This window comes from Giraffa tippelskirchi, chromosome 3, assembly GCF_054371585.1.
Source record: "Giraffa tippelskirchi isolate mGirTip1 chromosome 3, T2T-mGirTip1v1.2.pri, whole genome shotgun sequence".
Taxonomy (NCBI): domain Eukaryota; kingdom Metazoa; phylum Chordata; class Mammalia; order Artiodactyla; family Giraffidae; genus Giraffa; species Giraffa tippelskirchi.
Window position 1 is genome coordinate 36710222 of NC_137277.1, and position 19270 is coordinate 36729491.

A 19270-nucleotide genomic window follows, 5' to 3' on the forward strand; every position below is an offset into this window, starting at 1 on the left:
CAACAAACACAACAAACACAGCCTTTAAGCAAAACATATTCATTGATTGTAGGTTTATGAGCCATGTGATGATACCAGCTCGCCTTATCTTTATTCCTTTGGGGGAAATTACCTTAAATTATGTAATGTCTCCAGAAATTCATTTCTTGCCTAAAACCATCAGCTTTGTGATGGTGGTGGTTTTCTCATCAGGTGTGATGAGGGCAGTCATGCCCATTTTCATAGAGCCAAGAGGTTAAGCCACTTATTAAAGTCTCAGAAATAATAAATGGCAGATCCAGGACCAGAAGCCGGATCTCATGGTGTTTAAGCTAATATTCTTCTCACCTCTCTGCAACAACCGGGGCTGGGCCCTAACCCTTTACAAAGTACGATGGCCCCTCTTCCTCTTTCCTGTTAGAAGGCCACTTTCACTCAGGTATCTACACCTGCCTGGAGCACCTGAATTCCAGTGTAATCAGCTGGGTCTCAGATCTAGGTGGCTCCCCAGTTGTCTAACCAGGGGTTCTTTTTAAAGAAGATATTTGAAAATTATTTTTTGGCCACACCACACGGCATACGGGATCGTCACTCACCATCCAGGGATTGAACCCATGTCCCCTGCAGTGGAAGCACAATCTTAACCACTGGACTACCAGGGAGGTCCCTAACCAGGGATTCTTAACATGAGAGCACACTGGAATCCCCTGGGGAGCTTCGCTGATGTTTCTGTCTTACCTCCAGAAATTCTGAAATATTTGGTCTACAAAGCAGCCTGGGAATTTTTTTTTTTTGCCCTAAAATTATGACATGTTGTTGTTTAACGTTGCTACCAAAGAACAGATCTGCCTGTTAGACCTGCTTCCGAGGAGGTCATGGAGTTTTTTGTGGATGTCATTTCTGTTGATCATCTATCCCAGAAGTTAGAACACCTCCCCATTAGAAGCGGATGCTTGGCTTTAGGCAAAGCTCTTTGGGTCTCCTCCCCACAAGACAGACGTTCTTCATCTCAGGATATAAAGCAGAATTCATTTCTCATATGTTTTTAGAGTAGAAGGCTAGTCCCACAAGCTGAGGGCTGAAACAAACCTAGTCATACCTGAACATTGTGTGTTCAGTGTTGTTAAATGTGTTGTTCCAGAGGGAAAACAGTCTTTTGACTGGTCTCTGAGGGGGCTGCAATGTCCACTGTCTCACATAGTTTAACACTTGGGCCTTGTCAAAGGAAAGGAGTCCCCTGATTCTGACAAGGTCTAATGTAATTATTTATGTCCCTCTCCATGAATCCCAGTTTCCTCCAGGTTCAGCCCCTTTCTCCTCTTACCCTAACAACCTACATTTTAAATTATTCTTTTGTTGCTGTGCAGTTGCTAAGTCGTGTCCAACTCTTTGCAACCCCATGGACTGCAGCATGCCAAGATCCTCTGTCTTCCACTATCTCCCAGAGTTTGCTCAAATTTATGTCCATTGAGTCTGTGATGCTATCTAACCATCTCATCCTCTGCCACCCCCTTCTCTTTTTGCCTTCATTCTTTCCCAGCATCAGAGTCTTTTCCAGTGAGTCAACTCTTCTCATCAGGTGGCCAAAGTATTGGAGCTTCAGCTTCAGCATCAGTCCTTCCAGTGAATAATCAGGGTTGATTTCCTTTAGGATTGACTGGTTTGATCTTCATGCAGTCCAAGGGACACTCAAGAGTCTTCTCCGGCACCACAATTTGAAAGCATCAGTTCTTTGGTGCTCAGCCTTCTTTATGGTCTACTCTCACATCCATACATGACTACTGGAAAAACTGTAGCTTTGACTATATAGACATCTCATATTAAGCAGCATAGGATGATGGGAGGTGTGACCTATTTTCCCAATTAAAGGTGTTTGTCCATCTCCTCCAGGGATGCTCCTTGTACCTTTGGGCTCTGGAGACTTTAAACCCTTGCCCACTAGTGCTGGAAACAGTCCTAGATTCTTCCAGCATCTTGGCACCAAAGATACTCCCTGGATCATTGTGTCCTCCCTCGGGTCTAGCATAGTAGGTCAAATTACATACTCAGTCATTATTAAGGAAAGGTCTAATTTGATCTTGTAGAAGGTATTAATTTTATAAGATTGATTGCTGCTTATTCAGGGGTGGCCTTATTCAAAAATAACAAATTAACCAAGCTTGATGGTTGATCCCTCTGGTTGCTATATTTTGGTTCACTGACATGCCAATATTATATGGAACTTGTGGACTCTAGGGTCAGCTAAGGTTCCTTATCTATCCTGTGAAAAATTTACCAACCCCATGGTAACTGTTGATCTATGGGATAGAAGGGCTTCCCAGATGACTCGGTGGTAAAGAATCACCCTGCCGAGCAGGAGACATGAGTTTGATCCCTGGGTCATGAAGATCCCCTGGAGAAGGAATTGGCAACCCACTCCAGTATTCTTGCCTGGAAAATCCCACGGACAGAGGAGGCCGGAGGCCGGAGGTCTACAGTCTAAGAGGTAGCAAAAGAGCCAGACACGACTTAGTGACTAAACAACAACAACAATGCGATAGAAGGAGCTTTGCAGAGCCAACTGTCTACCTTTGCTCTTTTAACCAGCTTTACCCTATGTCACAAATCCCTGCCATTATTCTTCTGGGTTAACGTACTGTTCCTTAAGGCCACTGTTAAAGTTCAACTTAATTACAGAAGATTTTTCCAGGTCAGCATTTCTTAGTCAACATGTACAGACCATCTGTGATTAGTGCAGTGCTTTGGGCACAGTCCCTGAGGGCAGGTTGGGTTCTTATCACTAGGTGGGGAGATGAAAAATATTCTTACAAGAGAATACAAGATACCAAAGGTGAAATTAGCCCATATGCCAAAGGTCACTGGAGGACAGTGAAGGAGCGATTGAAATGAGAAGAGAGCAAGCATGGAAGGCTTTGTGGATATGATTTTTTGCAACCAGGTCTTGAAGTGTGGAAGCCAGGTGGTAACCCAGATACACTTATCATGCAGGATTTTATTCCAGTAGATGGGGGACACTTTATGTACATGTGAACCAAATGTGGATTTTCTGGATGTTAGATTTAAAACTTCCTCTCTGGAACTGATTGTTGGTCAAAATAGTGGCAAAACTGGCCTAGACAAAACAGAGCCCCACTAAAGGATGGATGGGTGGTTTAGTCACTAAATCATGTTTGACTCTTCTGACCCTATGGACTATAGCCTGCCAGGCTCCTCTTTCCATGAGATTTTCCAGGCAGAGCACTGGAGTGGAGTGCCATTTTTTTCTCTAGGGAATCTTCTTGACCCCGGGATCAAACCTGGGTCTCCTGCATTGCAGGTAGATTCTTTACTGACTGAGCCAGATGGAGGTAGGTGTGTATTCAGTGAGACTCTAGGAGGGAAGCCAGGTTGAAATGAGGAGAGCCTGGGGAGGAGTCTGAAGATGTGGGTGCTAATCTGGTTTCCCCTCTTCTGACCTGAGTAAACCTGAACCAGCCACTGAATCCTGTGAGCCACCCTCACCTGTGAAGGACTTTTCTACAGCTGCTGTAGACAGCCAAAGCTTCCAGAGACTCTGATCATGGCTAGTATATATGAGAGGGCTTTGGAAGCTATGTTCAGTATTTGTAAGGTTTGGATTTGTTGTTATTTTTCTTTTAAACAGTGCCTCAAAGCCTGTATTTTGCCTACCTGACTAACATCTCTTTATCATGATTTCGTATATGGCATGAATGTAGTGAAGTTGAGGATCATGTGAATGACTCACTGCTGCAGGGGTAGAGAGAGTTTGAACAAGGAGGAAGAAAACAAGCCCAAGATAAATCTAGAGAGAGAACGTGTGGGTGTTGGCAGCAGAATTAAGCATCAAGAGACAAAGGGACACTTTTGCTTTAGAGGGACCCCAAAGGGTCATCACAACTATGGATTTCAGTGGCATTGGACCCAAGGACAGCATTGTGGGTAGGGGTGTGGCGTAACAGAAAACAAAGTACGAAGAACAATAAACAGTGTGGGTGATGGCAAAAGGATAACATTAACCTGAGAGGCTGCATCACAGAGAAAGGATCTTGTTGAAGCGCTGAATAGTGCATCCAGGGTTTCTTAAAAAATCGAAGTATAGTTGGTTTACCGTGTTGTGCTAGTTTCAGGTATACAGCAAAGTGATAAGTTATATAGATAGACAGATTGGATACATCCTTTTTCAAAATTCTTTTCCATCATTGGTTATTGCAAGATACTGTATATAGTTCACTGAGCTTTAGGGAAGGTCCTTATTTTTCTAAATTAATTATTTATTATTTTTGGCTGTTCTGGGTCTTTGTTGCTGTGACAGTTTTTCTCTAGTTTTGGAGAGCAGGCACTACTCTCTACTTGTGGTGCAGGGCTTCTCATTGCAGTGGCTTCTCATATTGTGGAGCTCAGGCTCTAGAGAGTGTGGGCTTCAGTAGTGACAGCTCCTGGGCTCTAGAGCAGAGGCTCAGTATTTGTGATGCAAGGGTTTAGCTATTCCGTGGCATGTGGCATCATCCTGGACCAGGGATCAAACTGATGTCTCCTGCACTGGCAGGTGGATTCTTTATCATTGAGCCACCAGGGAAGCCCTGCTTATCTACTTTATATATAGTAGTGTGTATCTGTTAATCCTAAATTCCATTATCCCTTCCCCTCTCCTTCCCCCTTTGGTAACCATAAGTTTATTTTCTATGTATGTGAGTCTGTTTCTGTTTTGTAAATAAGTTCATTTATATCATTTTTTAGATTCCACATATAACTGACATCATATATTTGTCTTTGACTTATTTCACTTAGTATGATAATCTCTAGGTCCATCCATGTTGTTGCAAATGACAGTATTTCATTCTTTTTTTATGACTTAGTCATATCCCATTATCTCCATATGTACCACATCTTGTTTGTTCATTCATCTCTTGATGGACATTTAGGTTGCTTCCATGTTTTGGCTATTGTAAATAGTGCTGTTATGAATGTTGGGGTGCATGTATCTTTTCGAATTCAAGTTTTCATCTTTCCCAAATATCATCCATGATTTTTAGGGGCTGTATCTTGAGCTGGAAAAACAGCATCATGAAGATGAGTGAGGAGTCATTCTGGCCTCCTACAGGTTCTCTAGTCACATTGGGAACTAACATTGTCCCTATGAGCGTGGACACGACTGAGCGACTTCACTTTCACTTTTCACTTTCATGCATTGGAGAAGGAAATGGCAACCCACTCCAGTGTTCCTGCCTGGAGAATCCCAGGGATGGCGGAGCCTGGTGGGCTGCCGTCTATGGGGTCGCACAGAGTCGGACACGACTGAAGCGACTTAGCAGCAGCAGCAGCATGATGGTGGGAGACACTTGGACTTGGACACAACACTCCTCGCATGTTGTTTTCTCAAGATAGAGCCTCAGAAATGTTCATGTAGGACTGCCTTGGTCTGGATGGCAAATGATTTCCACTCACATGGGAATTCAGACTATACTTAGCAGCAGTTTCTCGAAGCGTTTTGATGAGGGGCTCAGTGGACAGAGCCACTAGAGGTGCTGTCTTAGCCCTGGTGGCATGTGGGGTCTGTTTTTTGGCTGTTCTGGGTCTTTGTTGTGGTCCATAGGCTTTCTCTGGTTGCAGAGCACAGGCTTTTGAGCACATAGGCTCACACTCCTCAGGTGGGCTCATTTTGCTGACCTTGTGAAGACTCCAGAACCCTGGAGAGGAGCCTCATGCCCTGGGGTACAGTTTTCTTCTGTTTTCTCCTCTGATCACTTGCTCCCTTATACATTCTGCTTTTGTCTATTTCCAATGCATTTCCTGCCACCACCTCCAGCTCTCCTTCCTCAAAGCCCAGCACTGACCCCTCTGCCAGAGCAGCCTTCTCTTCTCTGCCTCTCTACCTGGCACTGACCCATGGCCCAGTGACTAGAGAGTGATATTTTCAGGTGCTCCTGCATTTTATCCCATGTTGAAGGGCTTCCCAGGTAGCACTAGTGGTAAAGAATCCGCCTGCCAATGTAAGAGACATAGGAGATAAGGCTTCGATCCCTGCGTGAGGAAGATCCCCTGGAGAAGGAAATGGCAACCCACTCTAGTACTTGTGCCTGAAAAATCCTATGGATGGAGGAGCCTGGTGGGCTACAGTCCTTTAAGTCAGACATGACTGAGTGCGCACACACACACACACATCCCACGTGAAAGGGGCCATGGTTTCACCTGAGAGGGAGAGAGACGTGGACCTTACAGGACCTTGAAGGCACCTCTTTGGTTTAGAACTTGTCCAGGAAGGATCTGATATTTTGGCACAATGTTAACATGACCTCAGACATTAAGATGTTAACATGGTTCAGACGGTAAAACGTCTGCCGCAATGTGGGAGACCCAGGTTCGATCCCTGGGTTGGGAAGATCCCCTGGAGAAGGAAATGGCAACCCACTCCAGTACTCTTGCCTAGAAAATTCCATGGATAGAGGAGCCTGGTGGGCTACAGTCTATGGAGTTGCAAAGAGTTGGACACAACTGAGTGACTTCACTTTCTTTCTTTCTTTAACATGACCTTGCTGGATCAGGCTCAGAACTGGTTGCTCTGGGCTCCCCAGGGTAATTGTTAACCCTAGAAAAGGAGATTGACTTTGTGTTTTACTTCCTTGCATCTTCATAGCTGAAGGTGTGAGGGGAACACTGAAGACTTAATTGAGCCTTGACTCACCTTTAGCCGGTTGCTGTAGTGTGTGGAGATGAGATATGAATATTTCAGGTCAGTCGCTTTCTACTGAACATGGGCCCAGCATGGCTGGCGGCTCTTCCAAATGTGTAACCCAGTGCTGACTCTTAAGGAACACTCTGTGTGGGGGAAAAGGTATGTTCATAGGAAATGGTTAAGTCACATAAGGCAGGATGCATTTGTGTCGTGCTGAGTGAGACTCTGGTGTGTTGAATGTACTGTGCTGCTGCTGCTGCTAAGTCGCTTCAGTCGTGTCTGACTCTGTGCGACCCCATAGACAGCAGCCCACCAGACTCCCCTGTCCCTGGGATTCTCCAGGCAAGAACACTGGAGTGGGTTGCCATTTCCTTCTGTGAGGTTGGTGCAATTGAAAGGAAGGCAGGATCGAGGAGAGAGGTGATGGTGATAAAAAGAATGAATGTGGGGAGTTCAAAGAGCAGAGCTGTTTACAGGAAGAGAAAGCTACCAAGCCAGTGTCCCTGTGTTAGGTCAGGCCCTGGCCTGGGATTATTCCCTGGGAGAGAAGGGTTTTGAAAGATATAAAGGTTTGCAGGGTGGGTGCTTTTGGTCATTTCTTCAAGAATCCTCACAAAGACTTACATTTACAATGTTATTTAACTCTCAGGGGACACTGAGTGCTGTTATGAACAGTTTGGTAGTAGCTTAGAATGTTGTCCATAGAGGATAGAAAATATAATTATGATCGGAACTAGGTCCAAACTAGAGTTGTAAGCTACTCTGAGAAGTGGCACGGTTTTGAAGTCTAAGAGAGGAGAGTAGCCAGTACTGGTAGCCCTCTTCCCCACATCTCCCATAGAGAGAAGAGAAGGGACAAGGGTGAGCAAGAGCCATATGCCTTTTATTTTCCATGTTCCTGTGTCTGTGTGAATTCAAGAGGTGGCTGACATTCCTGGCTGCCATTTTTTTTTTTCAAGAGGAGCAACACTGCTCATACTTACACGTAAGAAGCAATTCCGTGGAAGTCCTGAACCTGTTAGGAGACTGTGAAACACCAGCTCCTACCCAGTCATACACATCCTCATACACCCAGTCATGAGAACAGCTATTTGTGGACTATATGCCTTGGCTTCTTCCCTTGGTAGGTCCCTATTGCTCCAGATGGCTTCTAAATTGGCTAGTGTAGTGAAGCAGGTGGTAGGCAGGGGAGTAGCTAGGAGGATACAACTTATCCTTTTCCCGTTTAACCCACATACTGGGGCTGATCAAATGAAACACTGTTAATGTCTGGCTAGCAAAGTAATGCTCAAAATTCTCCAAGCCAGGTTTCAACAGTATGTGAACTGTGAAATTCCAGATGTTCAAGCTGGATTTAGAAAAGGCAGAGGAACCAGAGATCAAATTACCAACATCCATTGGATCATCAAAAAAGCAAGAGAGTTCCAGAAAAACATCTACTTCTACTTTATTGACTACACCAAAGTCTTTGACTGTGTATATCACTACAAACTGTGGAAAATTCTTGAAGAGATGGGAATATCAGACCACTTGACATGCCTCCTGAGAAATCAGTATGCAGGTCAAGAAGCACAGTTAGAACTGGTCATGGAACAACAGACTGGTTCCAAATTGGGAAAGAAGTATGTCAAGGCTGTATATCATCACTCTGCTTATTTAACTTATATGTATAGTACATCATGTGAAATGCCGGGCTGGATGAAGCACAAGCTGGAATCAAGATTGCCGGAGAAATATCAATAACTTTAGAAACACAGATGACATCACCCTCATGGCAGAAAGCAAAGCAGAACTAAAGAGCCTCTTGATGAAAGTGAAAGAGGAGAGTGAAAAGGTTGGCTTGAAACTCAACATTTAGAAAACTAAGATCATGGCATCTGGTCCCATCACTTCATGGCAAATAGATGGGGAAACAATGGAAACAGTGAAAGATTTTATTTTCTTGGACTTCAAAATCACTGCAGATTGTGACTGCAGCCATGAAATTAAAAGACGCTCCTTGGAAGAAAAGCTATGACCAACCTAGACAGCATATTAAAAAGCAAAGACATTACTTTGCCTACAAAGGTCCATCAGGTCAAAGCTGTGGTTTTTCCAGTAGTCATGTATGGATGTGAGAGTTGGACTATAAAGAAAGCTGAGCACAGAAGAATTGATGCTTTTGAACTGTGGTGTTGGAGAAGACTCTTGAAAGTCCCTTGGACTGCAAGGAGATCCAACCAGTCCATCCTAAAGGGAATCAGTCCTGAATATTCATTGGAAGGACTGATGCTGCAGCTGAAACTCCAATACTTTGGCCACCTGATTCAAAGAACTGACTGATTTGAAAAGACTCTGATGCTGAGAATGATTGAAGGCTGGAAGGAGAAGGGGATGACAGAGGATGAGACGGTTGGATGGCATCACTGACTCAAAGGACATGAGCTTGAGTAAGCTCCAGGATTTGGTGATGGACAGGGTGGCCTGGCATGCTGCAGTCCATGGGGTCGCAAAGAGTCAGACAAGACTGAGTGACTGAACTGAATGTCTGAACCAGTGACACTGAAATTTTAGAGTGCATCAGAACTCCTGAAGGGCTTGTTAAAACACAGATTGTTGAGCTCTAACCTCAGTTTCTGATTGAGGAGATCTGTGGGTGGGGTCTGAGATTTTGCATTTCTAACTATCATTCCAGCTGCTGCAGATTCAGACACCACACTTTTGAAAGATTTTTTTCTTTTTTGGATGTGCTGGGTCTTCCATTGCTGCATGGGCTTTTCTCTAGTTGTGGTGATGGAGCTACTCTCCAATTGCTGTACTCCAGCTTCTCATTGTGGTAGCTTCTCTTGTCGAAGAGCAGAGGCTCTAGGGCGCGCGGGCTTCGATGGTTGTGGCGGACAAAGTAACAAGTACAACAGGTGCTGAGTTGAAAACTATCAAGCTATTCAAGAAATAAGGAGGTTATGGTAAAATGACGTTCCCACTGCCTGAACCACTGTCCCCTTCACTCTTAACCCCGGTAATTCCCGCTCGGCCTTCAGATTTCAGCCTAAACATCACTCCCTCCAGTAAGCCCTCCTTTACCTCAAGAGTGGGTCTCCCTTTGCCCCCAGCAGATGACCGGCCTGTTCCTAGGATGTAGGGGTCTGTGTTTACCAGGTTCGTGGAGTCAGCGAAGGAAGTGACGGGATAAGGGATGCAGATGGGGACGTTAAGGACACAGTCTCTGCCCGAGGAGAAAGTGAAGCCAACTTTCAATTTCTTGAGTCCAGATCAATGCTTGGGGAGCGACATCAGCGTGCAGAGCGGCCGGTTCCAGGGCGGAAGTGCATCCCTGGAGCCGTTCTAGGAAACTCGGAGGACCCAGCTTGTCGGTGATCCTCCGGCAGAAGTGGGCATTGCCAGGCGCAAAAGGCCACTTCAGAGAGCTGGTGTCGGAGGCAGCGGCGAGGTGGGGCTCGATGAGGGCGAGAACCGGGGCAGAGCAAGCCTGGAAAAGGTGAGGAGTTGCCGGCCAGCCGACCACCTGTACCTCCCGGGAGTGCGGCGCGTGCTGATTGGCTGGAGTGCTGCCTGGGTACCGGAAGTGGCCGATGCCCGTCGCCCGTGAAACCAAGACAACAGCTGCGGTATCTGAGCGAGCGGGCGGAGAAGCTTGGGGAGCCCGACCGGGGCGAGTGTGGGGCGGTAGCTGCCTGAGGTGAGACCTCATCCTGTCCCGGCGGGGGGCGGAGGGCGCTGGGCTCCCGAGCCCCTGGCCCGCGAGCCCCGCGGAAACTCGACGTTTAGGCCCCTACCAGACCCGGGTTCGATATATGACCTTGGACGTTATGGTCCCCCAAGCCCCACCGGGTCCCCACCTGCACAAACCCTGGACGCGGCCAGGGCCCGTCCTCGCCCTGGTTTCCTGCCTGTCAGTCGCCAGACGGGCGCAGCAGGGACACCCCCTTCCTCGGTCCTGACGTGGGGACCGATGGGAGCTGTGGTTTCCTCAGATATTCCATCCCCAAGTAAACTGCGGGGACGAAATGGCGGGCAGTGTCAAAAACTCCAGGCCTCCTGGCAGCTTGTGCCCAGGGCCGGCAGACGGGATATTGGGCTTAGGAGGGTTAGTTATGGAAAGGAGGTAGGTTTGAGCGCAGAGTTAATAGAGCCTTGCTGATTGTGGGAACAGAGAGACAACAGAGGAAAAGAAGATAACAGTGCTTTAAAGGAGCTTCTTTTTACAGCTAGTTACTGACATCAGCAATGTGTCAGACCCCCAATCTAGGCTCTTGAGATACAGAAATGAGTGAAATACCCAGTTCTTCCTCCTGGGTATCACAGATTCCTTGTGTAGACAAGACATGTACACAAATTCCTTGTGTATTTACCGGGTACCCGAAATATGTTAGGCACTGGGAATGTCAAGATGAATAGAACATCCTTGCTTATGGTCTAAAGAAGGAAACAGATGACAGCCTATCCCTGGAGATTCTGACTCTAAGAGATCTGAGGTGGGACCTGGAAGTTAGTATTTTCAGAGGTTTTTCTAGTTGACTTTTCTGCATCTAACCTAATCCCAGGCCAAGAATCATTATTTAAGGATCGTTTATTAAACAAACACACAAAAACCTTCCTGCTATGATTGTAAGCCCACTGAACAATTTTTTGTTTTATGTGGCTTCTCATGTAGGCAGTATGGTCCTTTAAAGGTTTCATTTCTCGTGGTTAATAAGTTGGTGGGTATTTGGTTTATGCATCATTATTTTGTGAATGAGGATTTCTGAGTGCATTTAAAGAAATACAGATCTGCAGAGTTGAAAACTCTGTTCTGAACTTTGGAGACCCACCAGACGCTTGTCATCCCCCAAACTGAGGACTAAGAGTGCTCAGCCTACTCCTGAGATGGCATATCCATCTTCTCTCCAGAAAAAACTCATTTCAAATTTAGAAAAGTGAAGAATTGAGAAACATAGGAAATTATGTTTGGAAATTTGAATTTGTGCTATGAGTAGTGGAGTGTTTCCACATGAGGACAAGGTCTAATGTGTGTCTGTGCCTCTGGGAAAATCAGTCACAAGGCGGATGGCTTTGGGACTTCCCCAGTGGTTCAGTAGTTAAGACTCCGCACTTCCACTACAGGATCCGTGGGTTCCAGTTCTGGTTGGAAACTAAGATCCTACATGCCTCCAAGTGTGGCCAAAAGAAAAAAAAGAAAGAAGGATGGTTTTTTTAATACATGAGAAGGTGTCTATAAAACAAAACAATATTTAACGAATGGCATTAATATTGTGGCACTGGTGGAATGCAAAGTAAAAATAATCGGGGCAAAATTTAATTGGGGAAGACTTCCTGGATTAGAATTTTGAACCAGGTGTTGAAGTTGGGGATAGATATACATGCCTAACTTCTATGTCTTGTGTCTTGTTTTTCTGTGAACACATGATTTTCCATATGGTGTGAGACAGATGTAAGTTTTATGAATGTTGATTTTGTAAGGAGCTAGATGATAGAAAATAAGTAACTATAGGAGAGATGGTGGTGAAAAGGAAAGGCCAGAGAGGGGTCAGAAGTAGATAGGGACTGAAATACCAGCTTGTGGAACTTGTTCTTGCATGAGCATTAGAGGGAAATTTATTTAAGACAGCACTTCCTAACTCAAATAGTACCATGGTTGAAGAAGAGAGCTAAATTTTCTACGATGAGTTCTTACAGTTATATAGGACACATTATCTATAATTTTCAAAAACTTCAATGGAAAAGGGAAATCCAGGTTTTGAGTGTCTGCCTTTTTTCCATGGGAAAATTAGAGAAAGCACTGAGTGGGGGAAAGCTGAAGAAGATTCCAGTTCATTTTTAGGGGTAGCAGAAAGAGCTAAGGTTCCTTCCAGGTGTCAGGGGATGGAGCTTACCAGGGCTGCACCCCTGAGTGACTCGGGAGGCCTCAGGGTATGATCCTTTGGATGACTGGAGTCTGGGCAGAGAAAAAGGGCAGTACAAAGGGCACCTCCAAAATTCCCCCTTTCCCCTTCCCCAGTCTCTCCTGCCTCTGAGAATCTTCATTTCTTCACTAATCTCATCTTTTCTTTCCTCTTAGGCTTTCTCTCTACTGGCACCATCCTTTCTAATATAAGCATATTCAACTCTCTACCATTGGAGAAAATCCTTCCTTGATTTTCTTTGGCCTTTTGCACTAGTGCCCATCTTGGTCCTCTCCTTTCATCTAAATTTTCTGAAAGAAGCAGCAAATTTACTAATCAGTCCACTGCCACCTGGTTTCTGCTGCTGTCATTCCACTGACTCTGTTCTCACATGTCATCTGTGACTACTTGGCAGATGTTTTCCAGTTCTTATCCTACTGGATCTATCAGCTGTGTGTGATACTTTGTTGTTCCCTCTGCCATGGCTTTGGTGACCTCTATGCCTCTGTATTCTGGTACTTCTACTTCATTAACCCTTCTTTCTCTTCCTGGAGGGCTTATATTCCTCTCACTACCCCTTTATCATTAGGGTTCTAACAGGAAACAGGTACTTTGCTCAAATTAGGATAATTTGAGTAAGATTTATTTGCAAAGAAGTTAGTTGTAAAAGGTATGGGTATGGGAAGGGTGTTGAGGAACCTGGGACGGGCAATAGCAGAGTAGTCACCAGCCCTAGACCAGAAGAGATAAGAAGAAGGAGAGGTCCTGGAACCCATATGAGACAGTTGGGTAGGACAGACTCCTTGAGACGAGTAATGAACTTCAGTTGAAGGGCACCAGGAGCTCAAGGAGACCTCATAGGAAGGAACCAGGAGGATAAATACTCCGACCTCACTCTCCTCCCTCCTTCCAGCCTCCTGCTGGGGCTCCCCATTGGTAAAACACAACTGGAAGCCAGAGGGCCTGTTGGTGAGTGCTGTGCAGGTTAGCCTTCTGGGGCAGAGAGCAGGGTGGAGAAAAGTTGAAGGATCTGGAGTGAACATGGAATTTAACTGGAGTACTCTTGAATGTTGGCTTTGGCTTTCTAGGTTTCTGTCTTCAGTATCTGACAGTTCTCATATTGTATTCATTACTGCTTATGCTGAGTACTGTCAAGTCTGTATCTCACGTCCTGACTGCTGTAAGCTTTAGACCAATATATTTTGGCTGATGCTTTGATACTTCTGTATGGATGTGTTGAAACTCATCTTGTCCAAAACAGAGCTCACTTGTCATCTTCCTTCCTAAACTAGCTTTTCCTCAATATTCCCAACCTTGGTGGTACCACTATCCATCTAATTATACCTATCTCATGCCTGTATTCAATCATACCCCAAGTCTTAGAGGATTTGTCTTCTCAAACATTTCTCTAGTCTGTTTCCTCTTCATTCACACTACTACTATTACCCTTGCTAAATCTCTGGGGCCATTGTACCTGTTAGTAGCAAGTCTGACTTCATAAATAAAAAAACCATAATGACTTAAGCAAGGAAAAACCTCATTTTTCTCTTAGATAAATCCAGAGGCAGGCATTCCAGGACTGGTCTGGCAGCTTCACAGAGTCACCAGGGACCCAGGTTCCTTCCTGCTCTGGTTCAGGGCATGCCGGTGAATGAATGGTCTGAGGTGGCACTCCAGCTGTCACCTAATGCCCCAGGCACAGCCCCAGGGAGGGTGAAGAAATGTATCCCCTTACCTTTAAGTAGATATCCCAGAAGTCCCTTGTGCTTTCATTTGCATTTTACTGTCTCATTGGCCAGAAGTTGGTGATGTCCCCAAACCTAGCTGCAAAGAAAGCTAGAGAATACATTTCCTTAGGTAGCCTTGTTGCTACAGAAGTAAATTCATTATTCTGTTGTTGATGAGGTGAGGAAGAGGGGAGATTGGGATAGACAACTAAAAATCCTTGCCATAGCATTTTAGAAGTCTTTTAAAAAATACAGGCTTTTAGATTTATAAAAGTGCTAAGAAAATTACATAAAGGAACCAATTACAATACTCGTAAGTAAAACAACATTACAAACATATATATAATAACAACCAGTTAGAAAATATAAGGAAAACTCACTAAAAGAGAAGACATACAGAGATGTGATAGATATAAAAGCATCAGGGTAAGTTTGGAAATTTTTAAAAATTATACTAAAATTCATTTGGAAAAGTAGAATAGACGGGAAGTTTTTGTAAAAGAAGACTAATAAGGGAGAACTTTCTCTAACATATTAAAACTTTTTAAGCTATAGTAGGTTGAACAGTTTGGTATTAGAGAAGGAATAGACAGATCAGGAGAACTGAAAGGAGTCTGGAAATTGACCCAGAGATATATATATATATGTGGAATTTTAGACTGTGGTATAGGAGGCATTTCAAATTAGTAGGGAAAATTAGGTATTTATACAGTTTAGTAACCATCTGGAGAAAATTAAGCTAGAACCTTACTTCATCCAAATATAAAGGAGTCAAGTGTGGTTCCTTCTGTGCCCATTGTAGCTAAGTCATGTTAACCTTCTGAATGGGTGATCCCTACAACATATACAGTCCCCTATTCTGTAGAGCTGGTGAGCACTACAGCACTGGGCTAAAGATAGCTCTTCTTGCTACTCATTTCTGGTTACTTCCTTTATAAACTCCAAAGTCATATTAGTCATTTTTGTCCCTTCTCCCAACCTTTTCCATATATTATCTATTAATATGGCCACAATTTTCCTTAAATATTTTCCTTACCAACCTCAGGTTCTGTCCCAACTCACTGCTAATATTATGGAACTTTTATCAGCATCTTCTTACCATCCATTTCCTGTCTCTAGCCTTAAATCTCTTCCTCTGATCATTCCTCTCACTCTCTTCAGTCAGCGTCTGCTATTTGTGTAGCATGTCCACCATAATCTTGAAGCTTTCTCTTCTCTTCCATAGCATCCTATAATCTCACCAAATACAGAGAGTGCTGTCAGAACCCTGTCGAGCTCCATACTTCCTAGCATGGGCTTCATTTAGCTGTGATATAGCCACTTCACAGACTTACTTCTCTCATTTCAGATTGTGAGATGGGGACTGAGAACAAGGAGGTAATTCCCAAGGAAGAAATTCCTGAAGAATCTCAGCCACATGGGGCATTTTTAGAAAAAATGGAAGAAAAACTTCCAAAGGTGGTGTGCCAGGGTCGTGAGTTTGGAGCAGCATGTGAAGAAGACATATTGGAGGAGCATTCCGGAGAGTCTACAGAAAAGATTCTGGGGCAGGAGTCGTCTGAGGAGAGGGACTTTTCATCAGAGTTGATTATCTTTAAGAAATCACCCTCCAGTGAGAAAGATCAAGAGAAGGATGAGAGTGAGCGAGTCTGCAGTCTCAGCTCTAACCTGCTCACACGTCAGGGAGACACCACAGTAGAGGGAGTTAGCACATTTGCTACTTCTGGCCAGAACTTCATAGAGAATTTAGGACCTAACAAAACACACAGAAGTTCTATGGGAGAAAAGCCTCATACCTGCAAAGAATGCGGGAAAGCCTTTAATCAGAACTCACATCTTATTCAGCATATGCGAGTTCATAGTGGAGAGAAACCCTTTGAATGCAAAGAATGTGGAAAAACATTTGGAACTAACTCAAGCCTTCGAAGGCACCTGAGAATTCACGCTGGAGAGAAGCCCTTTGCCTGTAATGAATGTGGAAAGGCCTTCATTCAGAGTTCACATCTCATCCACCATCATAGAATTCACACTGGAGAGAGACCTTATAAATGTGAAGAATGCGGTAAAGCCTTCAGTCAGAATTCAGCCCTTATCCTACATCAGAGAATCCACACCGGGGAGAAACCATATGAATGTAATGAATGTGGAAAGACCTTTAGGGTTAGCTCACAGCTTATTCAGCATCAGAGAATTCATACTGAAGAAAGATACCATGAATGCAATGAGTGTGGCAAAGCCTTCAAGCATAGTTCAGGCCTTATTAGACACCAGAAAATTCATACTGGAGAAAAACCCTATCTATGTAACGAGTGTGGGAAAGGCTTCGGGCAGAGTTCCGAGCTCATCCGGCATCAAAGAATTCACACAGGAGACAAACCGTATGAATGTAATGAATGTGGGAAAACTTTTGGCCAGAACTCAGAGATAATCAGGCATATTAGAATTCATACTGGTGAGAAGCCCTACGTTTGTAAGGAATGTGGAAAGGCCTTTAGGGGAAACTCGGAACTTCTTAGACATGAGAGAATTCACACTGGAGAGAAACCCTATGAGTGCTTTGAGTGTGGGAAGGCTTTTAGACGGACCTCTCACCTTATCGTCCACCAGAGAATTCATACTGGAGAGAAACCTCATCAGTGTAATGAATGCGCCAGAACCTTTTGGGACAACTCGGAGCTGCTTCTCCACCAGAAAATCCACATTGGAGAGAAACCTTACGAATGTAATGAATGTGAGAAGACATTCAGCCAGCATTCCCAGCTTATCATACATCAGAGAATTCACACTGGAGAGAAGCCTTACGAGTGCCAAGAATGCCAGAAGACCTTCAGTCGGAGCTCTCACCTCCTCCGACATCAAAGTGTCCACTGTATGGAATGATCTGCGAAACAGGAAAGCCTTCTGAGGGAAAAGCTGAAGTGTTCTTAATCTGCACCTCGCGTTCTCAGATCAGATGAATGGGCAGAACCTCCCCTGTCCTTGTACTGATTTTTATTTAAGCAGCTGGACAAAAAAGGATGAGGCACTTTTATGAACTGTTCATTGAGACATTTCACTGTACTGAGTTAAATCATAAAAGCAGTTTCGGGCCTTAATTCTCCTCTTTCCTTTTTCCTCCCCTTCCTCCTCCCCCCCAGTGGATCACATGACATTAGGGGTCTGCACCAGCCATCTAGCCCAAATTGTTACTATTCAGGAAAAACAGAGGAATGTGATTCCACCACCTCCTAGGAATGGCACAGTTGACCCCTTGAATATTAACCTCTGAAATGTTAAAGTCATGGCCTAGGAGACATACCTCTCTGTCTTTTCCACTGTTTAGCATTGGGATTTAGTAAGCTTTATTAGCTTCAAAACGTTCCAAACTATCAAGTTTCCTTAGAAGATGGCAGTATTAATGAAGAAGCAGGAAACTTGAGTCATCTCCCATCTAGGGCTTCCTCAGTGATTTGAAGAGGTGCCCTGATGGAGGAAACTGACAGGCAACTTACAGGATCATAAGTGAAGGCCCTCAGAATCCAGAGGGGCTAATTAGCAAGGCCAGGGGATAAACAAGTGAGGCCAGCCCTCTCAACATGAGTAGAAGCAGCTCTTTCACAGCCACTTCCCACTTCACAGCCGCTCAGACTGACTGCTTCCAAGAACTCTGCTGCATTCACTTTTGGCCCCAGTTCCTGCTGCTGCTGACAGATCCTGCATTAGGAAGTAGCTCAAAGAGGACTGTGCAGCTTCACTGTCAGCAGGTACCAGGCCACAGTGGAGCAGGTTCACTTGACTGACCAGGCCTCTGCCTTGCCAAAGCACTTAAGCTCTCATGACCACTGTTGGGGGCCTTGGTTCATGGATCAGAATGTGATAGCCCCTTCTCAGTTTGCCCTTGACCTTGGAATTCTCTTCAATATCTCTACATGTGTTTTCTGTGTTCTCCTATGTGTTTCTTTTTCCTCCAAGGAAACACATCCTCAATTTTTCATGTGTCAGTGTTTCTGAGGCAATCTTTCTGAGGTAGTGGGAATTGCACTAACGAGAATCCAGCAGGCTTGGGGTTTGGTCTAAGAACTAGACCTTGAATAAGGCACTTCACCTGTGATCCCTAGTTTCCTCATCTGTAAAATAAGGGGAGTTGAACTAAATGATCTCAAGTTTCAACCAGCCCAATAATTCCTCGACTCTTTTTAAAAAATTTAATTTTATGTATCTTCAGTGTTTTATTCTTTAATCTCTTTATTACACTAACACTAATCACTAGTATTTATTGAATTTTTAGTATGTGTCAGGCACAATGCCAGACAGTTTACATTTTTATTTTTACAGCCTCCCTATGATGTGGGTCCTCTCTTTTTAAAAACAGACAAAACAGCTTTATTGTCATATAATTTACATACCATAAAATTCTCCTGTTCTAAGTGTTCAATTGAATGCGCTTTAGTTTATAGAGTTGTGTAACCATCAGTGATCTGGGTACTCTAGCCCAGTTTGAAAGGTGAGGGGCAGGGATATGTCAGGTAACTTGATCACATGATCAAGCTCATAATCACACAGCTAATAAGTGCTAGAGCCAAGACTCCAGCCCTGAGCTGTGCTCCGAAGCACTATGCTGTATTCTGGGTAGGTGGATGCATTACTGCCTTATTCAAAATCCTTTGTACATTTTCTGTTATTAATTACTACGTGAATTTGAATATAGCTGATTTAAATCGTGTCCTTGGAAACATAATTGGTCACAGCCCAAACCCATCAAATGGGTTTATTCTTGTGTCCCAATATGTGTCCCCCCAGGCTCATGCCCTTGGCTTGAGAAAAGGGCTGTAAAATAAGACGCTTGATTACACAGTTTCCACATCCTTCCAGATACCTCTTTCTCTAATAGACTTTAGCAGTTCTTTAACTTACCTCTTTCCATGGGTGATTACAAGTGCAGTGTGCTCTCGTTCCTTTTTTCATTGCTCAAGCTCAAGTTGAATTATACCCAAACATCTTTCTCACATGAAACCTGGATGTCACCCATT

At 44.3% G+C, this 19270-nt stretch overlaps 1 protein-coding gene across 2 annotated transcripts; it reads left to right on the plus strand.

Annotated features, from left to right (window-relative positions):
* The first annotated feature begins 10223 nt into the window (after positions 1–10223).
* On the plus strand, positions 10224–17356 carry ZFP3 (ZFP3 zinc finger protein). 2 transcript variants are annotated; one of them, XM_081579053.1, is made up of 2 exons: positions 10224–10331; positions 15610–17356. In XM_081579053.1, exon 2 carries the CDS (start codon positions 15618–15620, stop codon positions 17139–17141), a length of 1524 nt encoding a protein of 507 aa, XP_081435179.1. In that variant the 5' UTR covers positions 10224–10331; positions 15610–15617; the 3' UTR covers positions 17142–17356. The 2 variants fall into 2 exon arrangements, with proteins under 2 accessions (XP_081435179.1, XP_081435180.1); XM_081579054.1 differs by lacking the exon at positions 10224–10331 and adding an exon at positions 10427–11127.
* Positions 17357–19270: the final 1914 nt, after the last annotated feature.